General features: G+C 49.0%; 1 protein-coding gene across 2 annotated transcripts in view; it reads left to right on the forward strand.

Annotated features, from left to right (window-relative positions):
• The first annotated feature begins 1,773 nt into the window (after window positions 1–1,773).
• The window catches only part of ARID5B (AT-rich interaction domain 5B), a 122,964-nt gene continuing 100,361 nt past the window's right edge, over window positions 1,774–24,376 (forward strand). The window contains exons 1-3 of one of the 2 annotated variants that reach the window (XM_076339325.1): window positions 1,774–1,817; window positions 2,015–2,275; window positions 15,652–15,877. In XM_076339325.1, the coding sequence (XP_076195440.1) occupies window positions 1,797–1,817; window positions 2,015–2,275; window positions 15,652–15,877 (508 nt within the window). In that variant the 5' untranslated portion in view covers window positions 1,774–1,796. Of the gene's footprint in view, window positions 1,818–1,984; window positions 2,276–15,651; window positions 15,878–24,376 lie in introns of those variants that run through there. The other variant, XM_076339323.1, reaches the window with a different exon arrangement.

Consider the following 24,376-nt stretch of genomic DNA (forward strand, 5'->3'; position numbering starts at 1 on the left):
AGCGGGCGGGCGCCAGGGGTCGCCCCGGCCGCGGCGCCGCCGCCCGCACTTGTTGCTGTCCCGCGCGCCGCGCTGTGTCGTGATGCACGCAGTGCTGACGTCACCGCTGTCGTCATTATTAAGGATTTTTATTTATTTATTTGCTTGTTTACTTATTTATTTCCGTCCCCGCCGTTTCGCGGCGGGCAGGGCCGGACCAGGCCCGCTGGGGCGGCTTCGAGTGTGTCCGTCTCCCCGCGGGAGCAGGGCCCGCGGAGGGGGCTTAGGGGGCAAAAAAGCCCGAAAAAGGGGGAGAAAGTGCCGGTATTGGGGAAGAGGGGGAGGAGGTCCCCGCGAGCCACTTCGCACCGCTCCCCCACGCCCCGCGGAGCCGCGGTTGGCTGCGCTGGCGCGGGAAAGGGTGGAAAGGTCAGAAGTCCCCAAACCCACCCGCCCGTCGCTGACCGGGGTGGGTGGGGGCTCCACGGTAGCGGAGGGCCGCGCACCGCCGCCGGTCGCAGCGGCAGCTGTCTGCGGGGCTGCAGCTCTCGGGGCCCCGATGGAAACTTTCCGTGCCCGGCGCTGCGGACGGCCCCTGCGCGGGTGCGGTGCCGGGAGCGGCCCCGCGACGCGGCCGCTTGCGCCCGCGGAGCCAAGCGGCTGTGCCGCCGCCCCCCCCCCCGCCAGGGCTGTCCGCGGCTGCGGCTCCGCGGCGGCGCCCCAAGGTGCCCGCGTTAGCGCGGGGTCGCGGAGGCTCCGCGGGATGCGCACAGCGCGCGGCTGTCCCCGACGTGCGGCGCCGCCGCGGGCGGGGGGGGCGGGCGGGGCGCGACGCAGGTGAGAGGCCGCCCCCCACCGCGGGGCGCGTAGCCGCCCTGCCCGCCAGCCCGCGCCCCTCCGCGCCCGCGGAGCCATCCCGCCCCCGCGGCGGCGGCTCGGGCAGCGCCCGGCGGATCAGCGGTGCCGGCACGTCCCGCTGCGCGCTCCGCGGGCGCGGACGGAGCGCGCCCATGCCCGCCGCCGCGGGACGCGCCTCCCCGCGCCCCCTCCCCCGTTTTCGTTGTTTTTTCTCGCCGAGCCGCGTCTCTCCGCGCAGCGCGGCGGCGCATGAATATTGATGTGTTTATATAATCGATAACCCACTTTCCTCCTTTCCCGGGGAAAAACGATAAATAAATGAAGGACGAGCCGCCCGCCCTCAGAGGGCCGCCGCGGCGGCCGGCCGGGCCCGCCGGGAGGGAGGGGGGCGGGCGGGCGGGCAGCCCCCGCTCTCTGCCCTCCGCGCCGCTCCGCAGGGCCCGGCGGTGGGAGCGCGGCGGCCCCGCCGGGCGCGCGCGGGGACGAGCAGCGCCCCTCGCGCCGCAGGAAATGGTCTTTATATTAGACATATACAGGCAGGTCCTGTCAGATCCGCAGCGCGCCCGCCCGCCCTTTCGGCTCCCCAAAAATCGCCGGGCGGCGCGGGGGCCCCCGCCGCCGCCCCGGCGCCCCCGCGCCGCCCCCCCGGTGCCCGCCGCCGCCCCGCGGCATTTTTGCCGGGCCGGGTCGGGCGTCGGGGGGCCGGCCGGCGTCGGGCGTCGGCGTCGGCGGGGCGCGGCGGGGCGTCGGCGGGGCGTCGGGGCGGGGGGCGGGCGTCGGGGGGGGGCGTCGCCGCGCGCGGCGGGGCGGGGGGCGTCGGCGTCGGCGGGGCGGCGCGGGGGCGGCGGCGGCGGGGGGCGGGGGGCGGCGGGGCCGGCTTTGCCCTGCCAGGACCTGCCGGGCTCCATTCACGCCAACAAGTTTGGGAGAATGTTGAGTTCAATCACGCCGGAGCCGCGATGGAGCGCAGCGCACTGCAGGTACCGCGCCGCCCCGCGCCGCCCCGCGCGCCCCGCCCCCGCCGCCGCGGAGCCTCCGCGCCGCTGCGCGCCCCCTCCCCTCCCCACCGCCCTCCCGCCCTCCCTCCCTCCGCCCGCCCTCCCTCCTCCTGCGCGGCGCTGCGCGGCGCGGCGCGGAGCCGGCGCTGATGCCGCTGCCGTGTTGTTGTTCCCCGCAGTGGGTCGGCGCCCCGTGCGGCTCGCACGGCCCCTACGTCTTCTACAGGGCGTTCCGCTTCCAGCGCCGCGGCGGCGGCCGGGCGCGGGTCCTCTCCCTCGGCGACTTCTTCTTCGTGCGGTGCCGCGCGGAGGAGCCCGCCTGCATCGCGGAGCTGCAGCTGCTCTGGGAGGAGCGCACCAGCCGGCAACTTCTCTCCAGCGCCAAACTTTATTTTCTCCCCGAGGACACCCCACAGGGCAGGACCAGTGACCATGGCGAGGTGATAAACGCAGCGCCGGCCCCCCCGCGCCCGTCCCCACCTGCATGTCCGGGCTCGGCTACCCCCCCGCTCCCCCCACCCGCGTCCCCCTCCCCGCTGTGCGTGGCGGGGCAGCGCGGAGGGGCCGCGCCGTCGGGGCGCTCCGGTGCGCGCTGCCCGGGAACTTGTGCGGACGGGGTGGGGGGGGGGTGGGGGGGAGGGTGTCGGGGTGCGGGGCGCCCCCGGCCCGGCGGGCAGCGGAGTGCGTGCGGGGCTCGCCCTGCCCTTCTCCGGCTTCGTTAACAAAAAAAACCCAAAACACGCAGAAAAGAGGGGAAAAAAAATCGTTGGGGGGGATTTCGATATTGTTCGGGGCTTTTTTTTAGTATTCGATATGTTTAAGAGGGCGGAAATTACGAAATGGAGGCTGAGAGAGATCAAAAGCTATTGAGCTGGCAGGGACGTGTTGAATAAAGTGATAAATGACAGGTACGGGAATAATACATTCAAATAACTTGCAGATATGCCTGGGCGTATTTCGGAGCCGCCGCGCGGCCGGCGCAAACACGCTGCGCGCCGGCACCCACCGCCGGCGCCCGCGCAGCTCCGCCGCGGCTCCGCGCCCGCCCCGCGCCGCCCGGGATGGGGCCGCGGAGCCGCGCAGGTTGCGCCCCCCCCCCCCCCCCCCCCACCTTCCCCGCCCCGGGCCGCTCCCTCCCGTTATTTGCTTTTCAAATTTATTGCTTGAGCACGGGTCGTGGTCTGGGGAGGGGGAAGGATGAGGTACCCAGAAAGGGCTGCGGGGATGGGGAGGGTCCCCGAGAAGGGCTGGAAACCAGGCGCGGGGGGGGACGAGGTGTTTTGGGGGAACTTCTGTTGGAGATGCCGGGGGGGGTGGTGTAGGTACAACGAGGGGCGGCTGTCCGCAGGGGCTGTTTTCGGAGGCACGCGTGGCTATAGGTGCCGACGTAGCCGTGTACATACACATGCGTACGCAGTCGAAACGCATTTCAGAGCCACCTTCGCTCGCTGCTACCTCTTCACTTTAATTTTCTGTGCCTGCCACTGAGATAAGGGAGCCTTTTCCTAAGAATCAGGGAGATGACAGTGAGCAATGGATGCTCTGAAATTGCCCGTGGTGACTATTTAAAACTGTGCCTGTGTGTGTCTCGTGTGCGTGCGTGTGTGTAAAATGAAAGATATTTGGAAGGGGGTGGGGTGGAGAAAGGGACACAAATCATTTTAATACGCCTTAATGATCAGCTCATGTTACTGTGGTAGGAACATCAGACAAAATTAATCCTACCATTACGAGTAAAACACTGCTCCGGTACGAGAGTTCTCAGCTGCGTGTACCTTCCTAATAATATGCACAATTTTATTTATTTTTACATGCAAACACTGCTAGTAATTAGCCGTGTGATTATACTTGTGCATTTCATTGGGGCTTTAACTGATGTCATTCTGCATTATTCAACCATATGAAAACAATTTTCAATTAAGATAATGGCACGCCTTGAAATTATGCAAATGCCGGTCATATTGTGTAGAATAATTATGACAAATGTAAAGCAGGTAAAAAGTTTCCTAACGCAGTTGTGTTTTACACCCCGGTGATGTCATTTCCCCTCTGGCCTAAGTTAGTCATTCATTAGCAGAGTAGCAGCAGCAGCAGCAGCAGCAACAGCTCTGAGTGATACTTCTCTGGCAGGGAGCCTACAGAAACCGGCACTGAGAGCCAGGGCCTAGAGAGGGCAACATAACACTCCCATTAAGAAATGTACTTTGTTTTCACTTACTCCATTAACTTGTTTATAGACATCGGAATGATTTTTTATTATTGATTTTTAATAGTTTGGAACGATCCGAATTCCGCTCAGGGATGTGCAGGCAGCCGAGAGACAAAAGGCTGGGTGCTGGCTGGCGCTTTGCGAAGCGCTGTCTGGGGGTAGCCGGCTTCATCGGCGCGCAGGGCGGCTGTTTCACCTAACCACCCAGTGGTTGCAGTTCCTTAACGTAAATGACATCCATATCTGTCCCCAAAGCAGCGGCAGGGCCGCCCCTGGGGTCGCAAGGCTTCCTAACTCTGGGCTGGGCTCCTTCTGCGGGAGGAGATGCAGCTCTCAAGTCAAGACGCGGCTTATAGCCATCACGGTAGACCTTATTTGTGGCGTGGGATTGCCGAGGGGGTAGAACACCTTGTCGTGCATTCAGGGAGCGGGGATGAAGTAACCAGTTCTTCAGCGCATACTGCAAATCTGCGGTGTCCGAGGCAAAGGGTGACAGGGGCACTCGCTGTCAATAAAATTGCTGGTGAGGGGAGCAAGTGGTCGAATCACAGGCTTGCGCACGAGCCCACCAGAGATGTAGGCATAGTCGCTAGCAGCTACCTGCGCTAGCGGCATGATTAATAGAAGCAGCTCGCTGCCTGTTTTCCGTAATAGCAGCGCTGACACTATGACAATATTCAGCTAGTGGCTGTGAGGAGGGAGGAGAAGCGAGGAGGTATGTAATGCTTCTGTTACTCAGAAATTTCTGATGGCGTATTTTATCTGATTGCCAAATGGTTGAGCTAATCAGCGATAAGTGTAAATATAAGTCTTTTTATAGCTAGCTGAATTCATCATCCAGACTTAAATATAACCCTGACTGCTGCTAAAACGGGATGTTTCCATACGCTGAGGCCCAGACCCAGCGAAGGGTTCAAGCCCAGGTGTGCTTCCGCTGAGGTACCCCTCCCTCCGCCTAAGGCTGAGCATCCCTGTAAGCACGGCAGAGAAACCCTCCTCCGGCCCCAGAAGCCAGCTGGAGATCGCTTCCTGGGGAGTCTCAGTGGATGGCAAACGTGGGATGGAGCCAGTCGCACTCTGCAGGTATGAGCGCTCCTGGTCCCCGATGCTCATTGCATCGCAGAGCAACATGCATGGAGAGGCTGGGACCAGCTCCGGCATTGCGTTCAGACCAGTGGTCTTGCTGCGCAGGAGCAGCAGAGACATTTTTGTGAGAGCGATGGTGCCTTTGGGGACGCTGTTAGGTGAGCTAGAAGAGTTTTGCTCTACTTCACTGGAAGCTTTGTTGCTGCTTTTAAAACACAGGGGCCCAGGTGTGCTGCCTCTGACCTTGCCGTCAAGCCCAAAAGCTGCAGCAGGTGCAGCGCTGGTCCGCTGACCAGAGGGAGAGTGGGAGCAGCCTTTCCCCCCTTCCCTCTGGCAGGGAAAAAGTGGCTGTTCCTGGGAGGGCCACCATCTAAATGGGGAAAGCCTCTGTTTTGCCAGAGGAAATCACCACCTTGCCCTGGTTTTCTCAGCCACTCCTGGGCCAGCGCAGTCCCCTGTGTCACCTCCTGCGTGGGAAGGGAAGACCTCTGTGACAGCAGGCACCTCGTGCAGGGCTTGGAGGAGCATGCTCAGGGGGCTGTGAAGGTCCGGAGGGAGCAGCTGTAAGAGCACACTGTCACACTTGAAACAGTTTCACGGGGCACGTGTGGAAAGCAGCCCCCCAGCTTTTCTGGTGCCTGACTGTGAGAAGTAGCTGGCTGCTGGCAGAAAGCCCCTGCCCAGTCCCCTCACGCAGCACCCTGGATCCGCAGTGCTCAGGGGGCACGAGGTGGGCTCAGCCCCCAAGCCCTGCAGCCCACGGGGTCCTGGCCGAATCCTCCTCCAGCTCATTTACTCCTCTCTGCTCCAAGGCGGAGCGTGGGGCTGTGAACGACTGACCTTTGCAGAAGCAGTTCTAGAGCAAAATGCTCGTTAGTGCCTTGTATTTTCATGTCTTTAAAGGTGTTGGCATTAATTAGACTGGGCTTAAAAATATATATCAAAGCCAGTGCTCGTTAAATCCAGGGATGGTATTTGATGTGATGTGTACAATTCCTAAAAAACCCCAAACAAGCAACTAATTTATTTTGCATGGTATGACATTCCCTGTGTTGCCCTGCGTCGTCGTGAATGCCGCTTCTGCTGAGGCTGGACTGTCGGTGGGGATCTGCCTTTGGTTCATTCATCGGGAGCTAAGTTTACTACGAACTCATGTTGATTTCATCTCTTCTCCCAAACTGAGGATCTGATGCAATGCTTTTCGCCTTGCAAATAATCCTTACTCATGCAAGTAATTTACATGAGTAAGCGTTGCTCATACAGAGGAGAGAGCTAGTTTCCTGTAATTATTTCCCTAGCAGTATTTTGCATTTTCAGACTAATTGGGGGAAAGGAAAAAAAAAAAAAGTCATCACTCCATAAATGTATGTCATTTATAATTGCAGAAGAGATTCTTCCAGAAAGTTCAGGGAGGCAGCGGGTTTGTTCTTTCTTCATTTTGGAACAAATGCTCAGAGCATCCCTCGAAAGCCCGATTCGTTTCCCAGGGGCTCTCCATGTGCGGAGGTCCTACTCCAGTGTGTAAAGGTAGCACAGGCTGGCCCGAGCGCGGGTTCTTACACCGCTAGTGGTTTATTGCCCCCTCCTTGAAAAATGTGCTACTCCCTTTGCACAGAAATAGATTTTTTTGAGAGATGTAGGAATCTGTATGCTCTTGTTTGAAATGAGAACGGCCCCGTTTTAGTCTCCACGGTGTGTGCTTCGTGCTCGTATCTGTCAACACTGGTAATGACAACACGTTTCAAACATGCAGATTATGATTATTAAAGGGTGCTTTAAAAATCATGCTAATAGCATCAATCTCCAATGTACACTTGCTCAAATTAATTCAGCTTTGGAAATCAGGCGCACTGTAATAGCAGTGTTAGAGAAATGGCATTTGTCATAAAATATGGTTTTGGTAATTGCATATCCACTCTGTATATTTTTATCTCTCTCGCCACCAGTAGCATATGCTGGCAAAGGAAGGAGAGGGCAATGATATTACTCAGAGAAGCCACATGTTGCTAGCCATTAGCCAGCAATCTGGTGTATCTGGTCACTTAAGGCAGATTCCTTTTTTTTCATCATTTTTTTATTTTTTTCCCCTTTCCCTCTGCTTCCCAGTGCATTCAGACTGTAAAATACACCCACTGCTCTGCAGAGTTGCTGTTCCCAGTCTGATCAGTGGCACTAAACATTAAACTCTTGTCTTTGGAGAATAATAGGCCTCACATGGTACACCCTCAAGCATGTTGAGATACTGTGCAGGCTGGAAAATAAAAATGTTCTAATTGTGTCTTTTAAATAAGCATAGGAGTGAATTAATTAGACTATATTTTGTCTTTAGTTGCTTAGTTACACAATAGTATTCCTAAGCACAAGTAAGATAAATTGGCTCTTTTTGTGCTGCTTGTCCCTTAATCATAATTACTGTATTGCTCAGGAGAGTAACGCATACATAGATTTTGCATTTTTAATAATACTCAAACAATATGCGAATGATACAGAAAGTATGTTCTGATTCAAGCTCTTATATGCTTTTATTCGGGAGGAAGTTCCACTGCTATGGGAGCAATATTTGCATTAGTTGCTCAGAGATGTAGTTCTGGGAACTACATAATTGAAATATTCTTGCAATGCTTGTTCTGGCCCTTTCATTCGCATTCAAAATAACAATGCCTTAAGTCTCCGAACAGTCATCCACTCTTGATTTAAGGGCTTTTTTCTTTGTGTGTGTGTGTATGTGTGTTTGTGCGTGTGCAGTGCGGGTTCACACCCAGCGTTAACCCTGCAGAGACTAGACGCTCGTGTGATTCATAGTGTCATATCAAGTTGAGCTTTTTATTTTGTAGCTAAAATGCAGTCAGAAGGTCAGATGAACATCGGCATTTTATGGCATTAATCCAATGACCTTAATGCTTGGCAGGCGTCCATGTTTCTATGCGAAGGTGCCAGGGTTATAGATAATAAAAGAGTTTGTTTTCATTTTCTGGATATTTTAATCTTTCTTTGCAAAGCGTAGCCTCGGGTTTGGGGGGCTTGGGGCTGCTCCCGGGAGCCAAAACTTTAATTTCTTCCTGGGCTGTTGAACGTTAGCTGCTAATGATGGGCAGATTGATACAGATACTGAACAATGGAAGGTTCTGGCAAGAAACCCCCTAGACATGCTCAGTGGATGTATGTGAAAATTGGCTCCATTGTTCTGCTGTATGAAAAGCAAGTAAATTATTTACAGATATTTGCTAATTAAAGCACATTGTTTTACCAGCACAATAGAACACAATATAACAAAAGACAAAAGAATAAGCTTGCATAATTTAGACCTGCTAATGCAATGTACTCCTTGTTAAGAAAAATATAATTATGTAATCTACGAGGAAAGCTTTTCGTACTGTAACTGTAGTAGGCAAAATTAGGAATGAATTGCTTGTCAACTTGCCTAAACTAAAACAACTCTTTGAGATCTGTGAGCTATCTGATGGGAAAACATTTTGACTGAAGCCTATTTTCTCTTTGGTCAGAACTTCTATCTGCAATGACAGATATAAATTCAATTTGAACCTCTGCTCGGGAGCAGGAGGAGGGAGAAAAAACCACCCCAGAAATGAAGGAGGAGGCTTGCAATAGAAATGTCAAGTCTAGCTGCTCACAGCCGTCCCTCTGTGCACTCCATCTCCACCCCACTTCTGGCCCAGATGTACCAGTATCCCACAAAGCATCCTACAAAAATGTGGTGCTGTCCTGCCCCAGGACATTTTGCGTGTCTTGCTTTGGAAATACCGAGCCACATGGAAAAAGCTGCTTGCTAATACAAGGGAAAGCGAATACCATAGGACTTCACGTGCTTCACCTGTGTCCTTTATCTTGGTCTCTTCTTTTGGGTTTTGGACCCTGGCAGACGGGATGAACACGTCGGGATGTAGCGTTCTCTGTCCCCGTGCATTTCGGACAGCTATGTGCGGCTGTGCTTAGGCTGGGGAAATAGCACGGTAGGCTGGGGAAGTACCTGTCACCTGAATTTAACGAGATCATTATAGCCCTTTAAAGGAATTAGTGAAGGATTACCAGATGAAAGGTTCTGCCTTGGCCTCTTTAAAATTCTCCCGTGTGCCAGGTAAATTCCTCAGCTGTGCGTGTTTCCATTCTCAAGGCTCTCCCCGTAGGTTTATGGGTGGAGGGCGGTGGTCTCTGTAGGTCCCTGGACGCCGGCATCTCCGGGGAGCATTGCAGGCCCAGATCCCAGCGATCAGTTCTGCTTTGCGCATCCTTCAGGACGCGTCCGTCTGCCCTGGGCTAGGGGATGCACGAGGAGACGGCACCAAATGAGGCACTCGGGGCAGGGAAAGGGGAAAAGAAAGCTGCCCCTGCCCGTGCCAAGCGCTGGAGCCTCTTGTGAGGCTTCCCCATCACTTGGTGATCCCACCTGCAGAACGGGAGCATTGGTTCCCGCCTGGCAGAGCTGTGCTGCGGCTCCCCAGGTCTGCAGCCTACTTAGCAAGGTTGTACTGGAAGAGCAGCATGTAATGAGGGAGTGGATGGCAGGAGAATCCTTTGTGTGCCTTGTAGGGAGGCTGAACAGGGCACTTGCCAGAGCCAGACCTTTTCTATGACACAGCCACAGTTTTTTAGCTAGTCTGTGATCCTGCAGTCTTAAAAAACCCCATGTATACCCCCAGTCCACAGCAGGCAGCAGGGAGACGGGACCTTCTTACTCTGGAGAAAGTCTCTGAGAGCAAAGCAGTCCTGTACAAACATTCTCTGTCCCTTTAGGGTTGAATATGGTCCCTGGAGGAAAGCTTGGGTGAAGTGCTGCATTGTAGGAGACGACTCCGGGGACCTGGGTTCAGGTTCCTGAGTGATTTTGGCAAGTGGATTAGGACTGAATTGAGATGACCTGGTTTCCACCACTGTCCAGAGCCCTGGTAGCATCTGTATGGCAGAGAAGAGCTCTGTACTATAGACTCTCTGCTGACAGGGCCTTTTGGCTTGACTATGCTGTCAAGTAAGGGTGAATGTACTTTCCTCAAACACACAGGTAAATGCACTGCTACGGGAGAGGGGTTTATTGGGAAGGAAGGAGGGGCCTTATTGGAAATAAACCCCCTCCTTCCTTCCTCCACCTCCACAGTGCGACCTTCCTCTCCTCAAAGGGATCTAGAGCAGGGAACTGGATTCCCGGGGTGAGAACAGCATCGTTGTGCAAGGTACAGGAAGGTCCTTTTCACCTAAATCACAAAAAACTAAAAAATACATGGGATGTAAAAAAAGCCCAGAATAATAGAGACCTTTATGCCCAAATGAAATATGCAGTTCTATTATCCTCAGTGAATGCAGTCCGTAAGAGTTGCACTGTATTTTTTGCTCCCGTGGATGAATGTGTTTTCATCAGCAATGTACTGGGTTGTAAAATATGCATCCCCAGCTATCTACCGTGCTAAAGGTTTCAGTAAAAAGGCTTGAAGATGTTTTCTAATGCAAATCATACTGATCAGATAAATGACACACAGTGTCTTCTGTAGTTATTGGTAAGAGTTTTTGCAGTACGTCTCCTGTTTCTCTCTAGGCCACGTATTTGATGTTAGGCGACAGCCAAGCAGGTGTTCGACTCGCTCGTGCCCTCCAGAATTCCTTAAATGACCTCTGGAAGCACTGGAGTGAAAACAGTCTCAGGACGTCAAAATTTTGAGATCTCTCAGTCGCTGTAATTCTTTTAAGGCTGCCTCAGCGTCTCCAAAATATAAATCTTTCCTAGTTATTGGCAATGAGTGAGGAGTTGTGACGTACCGTATGCGGGTGTGCAATCAAGATGTACGACCTCCCTGTGCTACCCTGTGACTCCCTGCCTTGTAAGAGTTAATATTTCTTCTAAAAAATAATTATCTGCTTTAAACTATTCTAACTACCTGACCTCCTTCCCTGAATGTAAGTATTTCAACCATCTGCTGAGTCAGGCAATATAGCATTTTGTGCTTTCAGGAGGCTGTGATGGTTGCTTAGACAACAGTGACATAATATTTAAGCGTAACGGCTCTCGAGAAGATACTGTCCCCTTCTCCCTGGACGATTTCTCTGAAAATGCAAATCCGATAAGCTTTTAAAAAACAGGAGAGGGATGAGAAGGGTTTGTATCATCATCTTTCTTAACCATCTCCCCATTTCCCACTTGATAGGTGAAAGTAGCGTACTTTGCTCAGGAGTATTGTAAGATGTGCTAAAATTATAGGCTGACTAGATGCCTGCTTTTATAGAAACAGAAGAAAAAGTGCCTCTTTATATAGTCAATACTTATTTTGAGATTTAGACAACTTTGTGGCTGGGAAAAGTGTTGCCGTTGGTCGGTCAGCGTCCGAAAAGGCACATCTGAGATAAATCTCATTCCTGAGCAGAGCTGAAATCAGCACTGGCTGTTCCTCCTGCAAAGCTCATCTTGCTGTAGCAGGAAAAAACTGCAATTAAAGACTTAACCACGCAATGGAGACCTCATAAACATATCACTTCAGAGCATAGCTAATACACGATGAGTTGATTTTTGTATAGATATATGTATGCACTGTATGCGACGTGGGTGGTTTTTCATGTTTACACAGAGATATAATTATGAATGACATGAAGGTTATACAGCAGATTTCTTTAATCTTCTAAAGGTTTGTTAGTCATGTGTCACCGTGTACCTGGTTTTTATTTATTCAACATCTGTATTCCTTTGTCATCTCGTTGAAAGGGTTTCTCTAGAAGGGCTGCGGCAGTAGGTGCGCAGCAGTTGATACCGAATGGCTACGGGGGCTCCTCTGGCTGGCAGAGCCCTGCAGGTCCTGAAGCAACTTTTGTTGTGACACAGGGCTGTGAGACATTTTTGCTTAACAAAAACAGGAGAGGGACCCTTTGTCACCTGCTGCTCCAAAAAAATAATAAACCCGCTCACGACTCATAGTTTGGGTCTGAGCACTTGGAAAGGTTGCTTAAGGATGTGTGAAAGCTTGGCAAGGCACATCGAAATCCCAGAGCTGATGAAATAGTTGGGTGACCTCTGTTTGGGTGGCGTTGGGGCAGATGACCTCTTGTGTTAGCAAACTGCCAAGATGTGGGGAAGACAGCCTCTCTGGAAGCTGCCGGTGACTCGGGCTCATCAGAAAGAAGGGGCTGAAGCTACCTGCCATGTTTTGCTGCCTGGCAATGTTCGTATGATGAGGCGCTGGGGTGAAAGTGTCTCTGGAGATGCAGTCCCTAGCTGGCAGGATCGGCCCTGGCAGCGGCACTCGAAGGAGGACTGCGGTCTGACCCATGACCGCTGTGGTGTGTGGGGAGTTGGAGACAACATGGCCGGTTGTCTCTGAATTGGGCCGAAAATGAGCAAGAGCTCAAAAAATGAGTGGCGAGAGAGAGCAGGTCTACCCAGTCCCACTGTGTGTAGGGCAGGGCAACCCAAGGCAGGCCCTGAAATATATAGGGTGATTTTTCCATTTTCTGGCTAAAAGTGAACTTGGCCGTGTTTCCCTGGTGCAGCCGTGGTGATCACTAGCGGTACAAAGGGAGGACACGAGGCCAGTGCTGGTGTGGAGGATGGCTAGGCGCTCCCGGGCACTGGAGAGGCAGCGCCACCCGGCCTCTGTCACGAGGGACTCGTCCTGCGGCTGTCACCTCTGCAGGCCAGGCCCGGCCTCGGCCCCGCTTCCTTCGGGGCAACCCCAAAACCTCACAGCAGTGTCTTTAATGTTAGGAACATTAGCTCTGGCTTCCAGGGGGGTTGATGGCAGTGGAGCTGCAGTTACATCAGGTGCAAGATGGGTCCTCTTGGCCCGACAGCCATGAGGCGGGTGTTGCCATTGCTCGGCGATAGCACAAGGCCCAGCCTAGCAGCCGTCAGCACGAGGCCTGCGGTCAGCTGCCCTCCTCAGGCGATCCCAGCCGATTTGGGGGCCAGCCTGGCGCCCTTAGGGATGTGGCTGCCACAGGGGTGACGGGGACCAGGTGCCCTTGGGGACACAGCTGCTGCAGGGGTGACAGGGCAGCCCCGACAAGGGGCCATCGCCTAGCACCACCTGCATGGGGGGTTTGACCCACAACCTCAGTCATGGCACAGTGACAGCCTGAATTTCTTTTATATTTTATATTCATGCACTCCACTTGTGTGCTCAGCTGCTCTGTGGTGCCATTCTGGGTGCCCCTTTGCACCATGGCGGCTGTATTTAGAGTCCCAGTGCCATTTTGTGAAGGGCTGAGGTGAGCACACGATGGTCTTTTTGCAGGGTGTTTTCCTGGCCCCTCACATCAGTGTGGGGATGCTAAACACCATGTGTTTTCATGGCCACGGCTGTGCCGCTGCCACAGAAAGCATATGGCTGGGGTGTGCTCTCCCCTGCCTCCCAAAAGCCGCCTCTCCCCCTGCTCCTGCCTCTCCGGTTCCCGCTCCATGGCAGCCTGGGCAGAGCCAGTGAGTGCACTGGCATCGCTTCACCCTTGTTACAGTAGGGGTTTTTTGGTTTTTTTTTTTTCCTTCCCCTTTTTTTTTTCCTGTGTACACATCATGTGCGTGTGTGCGAAGGTTGTATTCTCGAAAACAAGTTTATTCATTGATGATGTAATAGTGATTGTACTTTTCTTTTGGTTAATAAATTGTCTGCTCAGCTTACTTTGTATGCCAGCCAAAATTAGTCATACCAGTTCTTGGAAAGGATATGAAGAAACTAGTAATTGAAATCATAATCATTTGATCATGAGAGCTATTTGGAAAATAATATTTTAACCAAAAACACGTCTGATCTCCAAGTCAGTTTTTTTTTAAAACTGCTGCTAAATAGATTTCTCTAATGTTGAATATTAGAAATTGTGTAGTAGCTGGTGATGGTATTCAACATCCTAAAAGAGGACTTCATCCAGAAATTGCTGAGACTGTCTGCAGGCAGGCTGATCTTTATATATATATATATTATTTTTTCCATCCTGACATTTAATAATCACCATGTAATAGCTATAAAATGCATAGCAACTACAGCTTTTTTATTTCAAGTGGATGGTGTAATGAAATTGGGTGAAACCATCCATTGAAATTGTACTTTGTAGTACCCGACGCTTGTTTACAAAGTATTGATGTTTGTCATAAACGGAGATTTAAAACATCACTGGTATTGTTTGTTGTTCGGTGGAAGCTCTTATGCTGTGCAATGTTAAAGGAAAAGATTTTATTACAAGCTTGCTTAGCTTATAAGCATGCCCTTCGTTTCTGACCAAATATTTGTTATTGCACTAAATGTAATGAAGGTGCCTGCTTATAAAACGATTTTGTATTATATAAGGGGGAGTGGAATATCAGATCTGCTTTTTTACTAGAGATACTTCAGGTTTTGTATTGTGTGTAACTTATCACAATAAAGCTTTTTTTTTCCTATTGAGCAGTATTTTATTTCCTGAGGAATGTGTTCAGTGGAAAAAAAAAAACCACACAGAGAGAATCAATCGTGCTTTTCTCTTTGTTTAATAACTCAAAGAATTTCTCTCCCCTTTGCAAATACTTGTGTTTATTTGAGAGAAAAATTGGATTCTGGTTTATTTATTTCAAGAACCTGTAACCTTATTTAGCACTAGAAATGTGCAGTGTGCAAGGTGTGGTGTGCAACCAGCTCTCATTACAACATAAATTATTTCTGCTGTTTTAACTAAAAAATCTAGAGTGTATCTTGCTGGATATGTGTGTATGTTTGTTTATTTTTTTGAGTCTTCCTTGAGCATTTGCTCAGTGGAGTCAGCTATAAAACATTCTGCTTATTCATCATGACTGAGAGGAGTTGATTGTTTCCTGGAAGGATAAAATTCAGCAATTAGAGCTGTTTAATTCGAGTATATGTTCTGGAGGCTAAACTAAGTTTAAGTGCTTTTCTTAGAATGTATGTTTAAGAAGGGAAAAAAAAAATTACAGTTCTGATCTTGAAAAAGGTTTTAAGAAACATGAGAATGTGCAAGTTTCTTTTCGTGGGAAGCACATAACATTTATGTAGTATTTCTTTTGGGATTACATCACAGTTTTATTTAATTTTTAGGACAAAAGTTAAATTCAATATTTGTGTATAAGCCAAGGGAAAATGTACCATAAACACAGGAATTTTCTGGTGAGTCAGAGTTCCAAGAATCTGCGATTTACTTAGTCCATTTATTTCAGGACTAGCTATAACCATTAGTCATCCAGCCATGAATTTTTACATTTGCAGCTAATTGCACCTAAAAAACAAACTTTCCCTCAAGGCTTTGGGTTATACAGAATGTGATTTGGCAACCTGCATTTCAAATGCCTTTTAGGATCATTGCCTTGGTCCTAGAAATTGTCTTTAGATCATGTGTATTTGCTTCGAGTAAACAACTAATACTTCCACTTAGGTGTCAGGAGGAATAAATTAAATACTAGCTATTCTGTATTACAGAAAAATTAATCTGCCAGCAGCAAGATAGGCTTTTCCAATAGCCTGTGGGGGGGTGGCGTTACAGGTTTATCAGTCACCATGGAGCCCCGCATGACGTGTCGTATTCTCATTTGACCGCTTCTTGCAGGATGAAGTTATTGCTGTTTCAGAGAAAGTTACTGTGAAGCTTGAGGACTTGGCAAAATGGGCACAGTCCGATTTCTCCAAGTGGAAGTGTGGTTTCCGGGCTGAGCCGGTCAAGCCGATGGATGTGGGGAAGAATGGGCAGAAGGAGGCCTTGATGAGATACAGACAATCCACGCTCAACAGCGGCTTGAACTTCAAAGACATCCTGAAGGAAAAGGCTGACCTTGGTGAGTATCCCTTACTTTCTCCTCTGGGGAGGGGCCCGTGGGTGAGCGTCTTTCAAAGGCAGATGAGCCTGATCCTGCCAAGCCATCACCGATTCCCAAGGTATGTCTGTGCTTCGGGCGGAGGTGTGGTGATGAGGTGGTGGTGGGGTGAGCTCATTGCAGGCTCCTTCGAGATTAGCGTGGGGTAACTCTATGATACCTGTCTGCTCCGTAGACGTGTCCCTGAGCACTAAGGCTCAAACCCTGCAGATGCGCGCACAAGTAATTGTCAAGGGCTCTCCCTGGGGCTCTGCAGACCGGGGGATCAGGTCAGAGCTGTGCATCGTGGGGAGAGGAGCCTGACACATCTTCCCAAGGCCTCCTCCAGCAGGTGGGGGAGAGCAAAGGCCTTTCACTTCTCACATCCCATCTTCCAGAAGCACAGGATTGTCACCTGCTTCTGGTGCTTGTTCTGTCTCCGTATGGTCAGCTTTGTGTCTCGTTTGGTAGGGAGATGTCCCTTCCGTAGCCTTCTACAGCGTTTCCTTGTGAGCTTTATGTTACTATACAGCGTAGGCCCCCCGCAAGCACCCTGCTGTTGCCTCCAGATAGACCTGTCCGTTTTTAGGGAGGGAAACGGTAGCTCTGCTACTTTGGATGGTTGCAGACGGGCTTGCAGCCGTGGGACTGCTTTGGTGCTCAGACACTCACACCTCTAAAATCCGTGGTGGGGGCCCAAGGTCCAAGGGAGATGAGTCTCCTGTTGGTAAACGTGCCTGTTTGTGGTATTAGGACCTTGGATGCGTAATAGTTGTCAGAGACGGCATTTTGAAGTGCATCCCAGGGACATTTCTCTGTTGTACCAAGCTTTTAACAAATGTTCCAAGTTTGAAGAGCATCAAATTTAGGCCATAATGCGTGGAAAGGTAAGAAATTAAAAGCTAAGGCTGATGCATGTGAGGAAATGCTTTTGTACCTACGTGAACAGGAGAGGCAGGGCCAAGTTCAGTTTTATAATGGCATGACTGTGTTGGCATCGAAGCCAAATTACACTAAGCTGAAGATCTGTCTTGGAGGATTTATGTTCTGCATCTCATTTTTCTGGTCTTACCAAATGGTGAAGTGATTTTGTCAGTCTTGCATTTCACCATTAGATATGTAGGTTGGAAGATTAAAGTACAATTGGAAGTTGATCTTATTTTTCATTACATCTCCAGGAAGAAAAATAACCTGTGCAATTCTTTCTCTTTTCGTTTGCTTTTCTGTGTGGTTTCTTCTGGTTCATAATTACATGCAGTAATTTTCTCTGCTATTGCCCTGGCATCTTCTTTACGCACTACATTTATTTGCATTTGTTTGTTGTATCAGAAGAATCTTAATGTTTTTCGGACAGAACTTTTGTGTGTTAATGTTTTCTTGGTTTTGTTTTTAAAAAACAAAAAAACCCTTGTGGTAAGTTATGAAATTGCTATTATCTACCCTAGGAGCCAAAGAAAATTATCTTTAAGCCTAAAGCTTATAGTTGCATGTTAAGCCTTTGAAAGTAGGGGTTATACTGAAAATGCTTATGGAATGCAAACTATATGGTATAATTTTGATAACCCACATTCTGATGTTGCTTATTTTCAGTTGGTGGCTTTGGCTTTATTGTTGGGTCTTTTTTTTCAGTAGAAAAGGGTATTTTGACTAATGTTTGATTCTGATTGCCTTTTTCTTCATCATGACTGGTTGGCGGGAGTGAAACCAAAGGTTCAAGAAGACCTATAGCTGATTAGGCATGTTGATACAGACAACTGATCTAGCCTATGAAAGGCAATCAAAGAAATTTCTTAAATCTAGTACTAAGGTGATTTTTTTACTATCTGAAAGACCCAAGAATTTAAGCATATTTTGCTTCCCGGATCTGAGAAAAACTTAGAAACACGGTGATCTTCATTGCTTGTGAAGCAGCCATATTTGGTTGTGTGCTGTAGGCAACCCATGAGCTCTGGTGTTTGGCTTAACTATGGGATGGAGGCTTAACACCCACCAGGTGTTGTCTCATTCTGAGTGGTTGGTCAAGGTTGACATTGCGCTCTGGGAATTGTTGTCTCCCTAGCTGTAGGCAAAGGCAGTAGCGTAACATGCAGTGTCCAAGGCATAGAGATTTGAGCTGCCGGTGTTGTATCTCTGCTGTCAAAATGGCAGGTTTAATGCCTGTTACGACGTGTGCCCACAGACCTTTTCCAATACTCAGCATCTTGCCAACAGAGCAATGCTCAGCCGCAGTGATCAAAGATTTACTAGCAATAACTTCTGCAGTAAGTCTCCAGCACAATGGGATGGGGTAGTTTTTCTCTTAAAATAGGGTTGTAAACGGTGAGGGAGCACGGTGCACTGTCATGCAAAGGTCCTCAGGTGAGAGCATCAGCACAGCTATATTAGCAAGGCTAATCAGCCCAAATGGAGAGGTGATCTCTGCCGTTTCCCACCACCACAGCATGGTTCCCCTCCTAATCAGATACTCAGTGCTGTGCCCATGAGGATGTTTCATGGAGGGCTTCCCCACAGAGCAGAGTGGGGTGGCTGTGATGGGGCAGACCGCTTTGTACAGAACTTGCACTTGAAGGGAACAAATCCCTTCTTGTGCTAGCCTGGCAGGCCATGCATAAGTCTGTAGTGATGCCCACGTTTAACACTGGCTGTAGACGAGGAAGTTGCTGAACCAGGTGTTGAAAAGGCCTAGATAAACCAGCTGATCTCCTGGACCCCCTTTTTCCTATGAAATGGCATGTTTCCATTACAGAAAAATCCCATAAAAGTGAGTAGATTCTGAAATTTTTCCTACTAGATGTTTTTGAAGCGAGCTGTAGAAGGTAATAGGAAATTATATCCCTACCAAAGAGCTCAAAAAAACTTTACAGAAGAAACAAAATCAGTTTTCACACACTACCCAGGAGTGGTGAAGGATAAAATAACCCGGATGAAATGAAAACATGACTGATACAGAACCACAGAAGTGGCACTGTGCAAACATACTTAATTAAACATGTTGCTGCTGGGAGCAGGGCAGCTTTAAACAATAACCAGGCAAAGTGGGGCCTTGTGTGAGCAGCGTATAGCCTGTACCATAGCTCTGTGGCACTTGCTTAGCCAAAACTAAGGCAACACCTGGTTAATCCACAACCCAGAGAAACCATGCACCTATAATTGAAAGTTGACCCTAATTCAAATTCAGTAGTTCTGTCTCCTTTTTTGTTCTCTCTTTTTTCTCTTCCCTTTTTTTCTCTTTTCTTCTCTTTTTTCCCTCGTCTCTTTTTTCTTCTTTCTTATTTTTTCTTTTTCTTTTCTCTTTGCCTTTCTTTTCTGCAGAAACTGTTCTTTTTGTGTAAAATGCCATTGTTTTTATCACTAGTGAATTATGCAGAACTTTTCCTTAGGACTGTATTAAATAAGAGATCTAGCAATGGCATTTTTTTGTGTGAGCTTCAAGATTTCAGCCTGAAAAATGATTTTTAAGAATTATTTCTTTCTGCCTGTTGAGGTATTTATGTTATACATTCTGTCCCTTTCTACAAATATGTCAATACTGAATGCTAGCAGTTTATGTCGTAAGACTATTTATAGCTTTCTGAATATTTCTTTCAAATGTTGAGAAAAATAAAGAATAACAACAATGCAGCATATAAAAATAGAGTTGCTCAGGAATGCATTATTCATAATGAACATGAGAACCTGTTTTTCCAGAAGAATTGGTCTGATTAAATCATTCACTACTAAGGCCGCTAGTTATTTATTTTTGTCTTTAGAATTATTTAGGGGATTTTTCTTTGTAATAAATGGACTTGTATACCCATATTTGGTAAACCAGTGGGAAGTCACCAAATGAGGAATTATTTCATTTTGCAAAATTTTTAGCAACTAAGCAATGTAAACACTATTGGTTAAATATGGCAAAGTTGCATATTTGTATTCCTTGGGCTATAGTTTGAAAAAAATTCAAATTATTTTATATAACACTGCTTCTTACAGACTTCCTTTAAGTGAAGTATGAAAGCTGCAGTGTAAGCTTTATTGGCCTATAAATATGTCATTATAGTTGGACTACATTTATATGCTTTGGATTGTTGTTTAAGCCAAGAAAATATGTCTCTACAGGTTGACTTTTTATTGAAACCCTTTGAGGCATACAACAGAATGTATTTTAGGCCAAGGTTATTAAAACAGCATTTTCATTTTTGCAGCAGACTCATTGTCAATTATGCTGCCACAAACTGTCTGTGGATAGGCAGTTATGAATGGTTTCATCTCTAAATGTGTCTTTAGAAAAAGAAATAAAAGATAGAGGAGTCAGAGCTGAAATTGAGAGAAGAGGCTGAGGGGGAAATGACTGAATTTAGTGCTCGGTGGCTCTGTTGGTTTGGTTTAGGCTGGGCTGCAGCGCTGCCTGGGTTTAGCCGAGGAACAAATGGCCCCTGTGCCTGCGTCAGGCCAGGGAGGTGGGAGCCGCTGCTGCCCCGACCAGGCAATCTGCATCCCTCTGGCTTGCGAGTCTGTCGTGACAGAGCTCTGGGTTTGGTCCCCAAACTGTCATTGCCACTCTTTTTATCCATCCTTTAGGAGTCTTTATCATGCCAAAATGGATGGTTGAGGTTGCCGTGTGGTGGGCACTCCCGTACCTGCACTGGCAGAGTTAGTAATGGGGATGAGCAAGTTCCAGTGCTTACTGAAGGATTTTTTGCTGCAGTTATTGCTTGTTTGTTTGGGTCAAATTTAGCAGTCGGTCCTGTCCTGTCTTTCATTCCCCACAGTCATGCATTTGGGAGCGTAGAATCTGGATCTGTGTTCTCTCTGAAATCCAGGAAAATCAAGTCCTACTTCTAGCTGAGGGTTTATATTTTAGCAGTCACCCTTTTCCAGTCCATAGGTGGTTTTACAGCAGTTGTTTCCTACTTCGCTCTTTTGAACCCTCCAACGGAGCTTGCCAGGCAGGGGCTGGACGCCGCAGGACTGGCCCATCCTCTCATTTCCTTCTGTTCTTTACCAGTCTGATAATTTGCATAGCTTCATCTGGGAGATCCCAGCTCCTCATCGGATCTTGCGTTGCCGTATAAATTGGCCGATCTGCACCAGATTGCAGTGAGTTTGGAAGGAAAAGCAGAGCAGGGATGAGCTATCTTGCAGGTCGGCTCACTTGCCGACCCCTCAGTGCCCAGGCAGCCACAGTGCCCGGCCCTGCAGGCACTGGACTGTGGCACAGCCCTTCTGATTTCACTTACCAGTGGCCTTGCAACAGGCATGAGTTCTCCAGATGAAGATTATCAAGTTGTAATGTAGTCAAGCTATAATATCATCGAAACTGATAATCTGCAGCTGTAGTGTGCTCAGACACTTGCGGTGACTTCTGAACTGATGCCGACTCTCCTTTTTCATTGTTTGTCGTGTGCTGCTGAGTTCAGGCTTGCCTGGCTTAACTTGATGCACTAATTTTCTGACCAACTAATTGTTAGCTATTCAGAGTACAGCTACTTTGGATATTTTGTGCCTAAGTCATGCCTCTAACTCTCTTCCCCTCCCCTCCTTCCCTGTTTGTCTGCACTTTTTGCCTCTTCCTTGTGTCTTCCTGTCCCCATCGCCCTAGCTGAATGCCATTTTGATCTTGATAAAGCTCCTGTAAGTGTCCCATTATCCCATTTTCCCCTCTCTGCCCTTGTGCACCGTATGTTGTTTTTCGTCTCGTGGGTCAGAGTGACCTCTCTAACTCATTTTAACCAGCCCAATTGATACAGCTCTTTTGCCATAGATGAGGCTATTAGATGACTTGTCTGTTGTGCTCCATGGAGCCTGAATGGAGGAGGATGGCTCCCTTGGGGAAAAGGACTGTGGCCTGGCATTTTCTTCTGTGTTTGTGCAGCTCCTAGCACATGCCGGCACTGCTGCAGCTGAACGAGAGCACTGGCAGGCTGTGGAGCAGCACTGTTGGAGTTGCTCTTCAGAGAGGCCGTGCAGCAGGAAGGCTTTCTTTGGTTGTACATCTTCTTTCAGTTTAATTACTGCTTACCTTTAGTGTTAACATGTTTGGGATCGGAGATAACCTGAGGTGCTGAGCAGACACACAATTTTGTCTGGTCTTGCGTGAAGAGGGCAAGATAAATGTTTATTTTTATTATTTGTCAACCAGTTGGTTTAAGATTACTAATACTTGTTGGCTTGTTGACTTCAGTTGCTGGCTGCCTTTTGAATGCTGAAAGGTGATGCTGTTGTTAGGTGCGGTGTACCCCCAATAATCCTGTGATAATGACATATTTTCTCCTGGAGGTGACCCTATCTCCAGTAGCGCTTTGGGGCTCCCCCTCCTTACTTGCCCCTCTCTCTTGAGCCACTGCTGCTCTCCGCTGCACCTTCCCCAGCCTCCCTGGGAGGAGGTTGGCAGGGTCCTTGGGAGATTGTCTGTAGCCACCTGGTCCTTTCCAAGGCCACATGTTTGCCCAAGCAATGCTGGGATGATTTAAGTGCTGTTAATTTCTTCCTTTCTCTGGGGACAGCCTACTTCATTACAGAGGAAGCATATGGGGGTGACAAAAACATTTTAATATGCAGCGCTGGCTATGGAAGCCTTTCATTTGCCACTGGATTGTGTTGAGCCTCATCTATTTGTGGCTCTTGAAAGGAGTTTTAACACCACACATCTCAAACTTCAAGCATGCCTTATCAAAGAGATAAAATTCGGATTTCTTCTCAAACTTTGACCCACCTTTGAGCTCTTATAAAAGGGGGTGGTAGCGTTGCCCCTGGGAATTGAGGAGGTGGGTATTTTGTTCTTTGAAATGCGGAAGATCTGCCAAGAAATGTAAACAAAATCCCACGTAACTTCTCTCTAGGTAGCCCCTAAACCACAGGGCCTGTTCCCCACCCCCACCGGTTCCTGCAGCAGGAGCAAGCTAACATGATTATCAGAATTGTGCTGATAGCAGTTGTCACTGTGTCAGCGTTTTCAATTATGTATTGGTATGACAGGGCACTTTGTCGTTGGTGTAAAGCACAGCCATTTGCCATTGCAGTTCTGGTCTATTCAGAAACATCAGGGAAGGAATCACTGCTGCAAAACAAGAGAGGAGGAAGAGTTAAATTTTATTGGCTTGTGAAGCTGGAGGGAACTGCCCCACGTTCTCCTAAAGCCGAAGTTGCAGCAGTTTGCACCATCAATAAGAGTTTTGTTGCAGCCTCTAGTTGGAACAGGAGTAGCCTACATAATTACAAAATAAGTAGATAAAAAATAAGGACCATTCACAGATGGTGTCAAAGCGGCCAGTGTGGGACAGCGTCCCTTTAAAAATGTTTGACGGCTTTTTTTATTTTTGTCTGTTTTTAGCACTGAGATTGACCTTGCCAGGCTGTGTAATAACCCACATGTGTCTGCTCTCCAGGATTTTTTCCCTTCTAGTCACTGTTGGATCTTGCATTTAATTCTTACTGACCATGAGGTTTTGTTCCAGTAACTGGAAACGTGTGCCTCCTGGTGCAGCGCTGCTGTGCTCTGAATCTGACTTTATCTCAATGTCTGCCTTCTTTTTTTTCTTTTTTTTTCTTTTTTAACTTTTGGGTTTAGAGGGTGCTGTTTTCCTCCCCAGCCTTCCCTCTAGCTTCCGTCCCTGCCCATATTGTTTCTGGGTCCCAGGGGGACCCAGTTTGGGACATCTATTGTTTTGTGTCCCTGCGCTTCCCTTGCCCAGCACCGTGGAGGGAGGTGATCAGCGGTCTCCTCTTTGTGCCATAGTTGCTGGTTAGAACTGTTGGTCCCTGATAGATTATTGATGCCTTTTTCCTGCATTGTATCCTTTCCACGCAGCCAGCCAAAAATTGGCTGAGTACCAAGATCTGTAAACCAAGCACCTATATAATGTTGTGGTATAGTTGGGTGGGCCCTAGGATGTCCTCTTTTTCCTGCCTGGCTGCTTTCCTGTGCTGTAATTCTGTGCCGCTGGAGCCCAGGACTTGGAGTCCTGCAGTCATCTTTGACTCTGAGTGCTCCGTTAATCAAGTCGAAGCTGTCTTCATACCAGCTCATGAATCATTCTGGCTTGTGACCTGTGCTGCTGTGCTGAGACGCTCAGGCTCTTCTGTGGGTGCTGTTGACACCATAGCCAGATCTGGGTGTCAGTTCCCTTCCGGAGGGGGAGGAGAAAAGCCAGACCCAACTTACTCACCACCTTCCTTCCAAGTTGCTCTTCTGAGTTGCTCTGTTACTCCTGTGCCCAGAAGGACGTCTTGTCTTTTGTTTACAGGTGCACTGCTGTGTGCCTGGCCTGTCATCATCTGTCTTCCTAAATATCTGTTCAGTTCTGACTGCCATGTTGCAGAAAGGCTAGTACTTGTTCTCTAGAGATACAACATTCATCTTCTTATAGATGACCCATCTTGTGCCATGGGAGTTTGTCAGAGAAAGCATCCTTTGTGCATCTGAAATTGAAGGAGGAGACTTGCTTTTTCTCCCCCTTCTCCTCTTTTCACAAAATCATTTGCTAGGACAGAGGCACACAG

This window comes from Aptenodytes patagonicus, chromosome 5 (genome assembly GCF_965638725.1).
Source record: "Aptenodytes patagonicus chromosome 5, bAptPat1.pri.cur, whole genome shotgun sequence".
Classification (NCBI taxonomy): domain Eukaryota; kingdom Metazoa; phylum Chordata; class Aves; order Sphenisciformes; family Spheniscidae; genus Aptenodytes; species Aptenodytes patagonicus.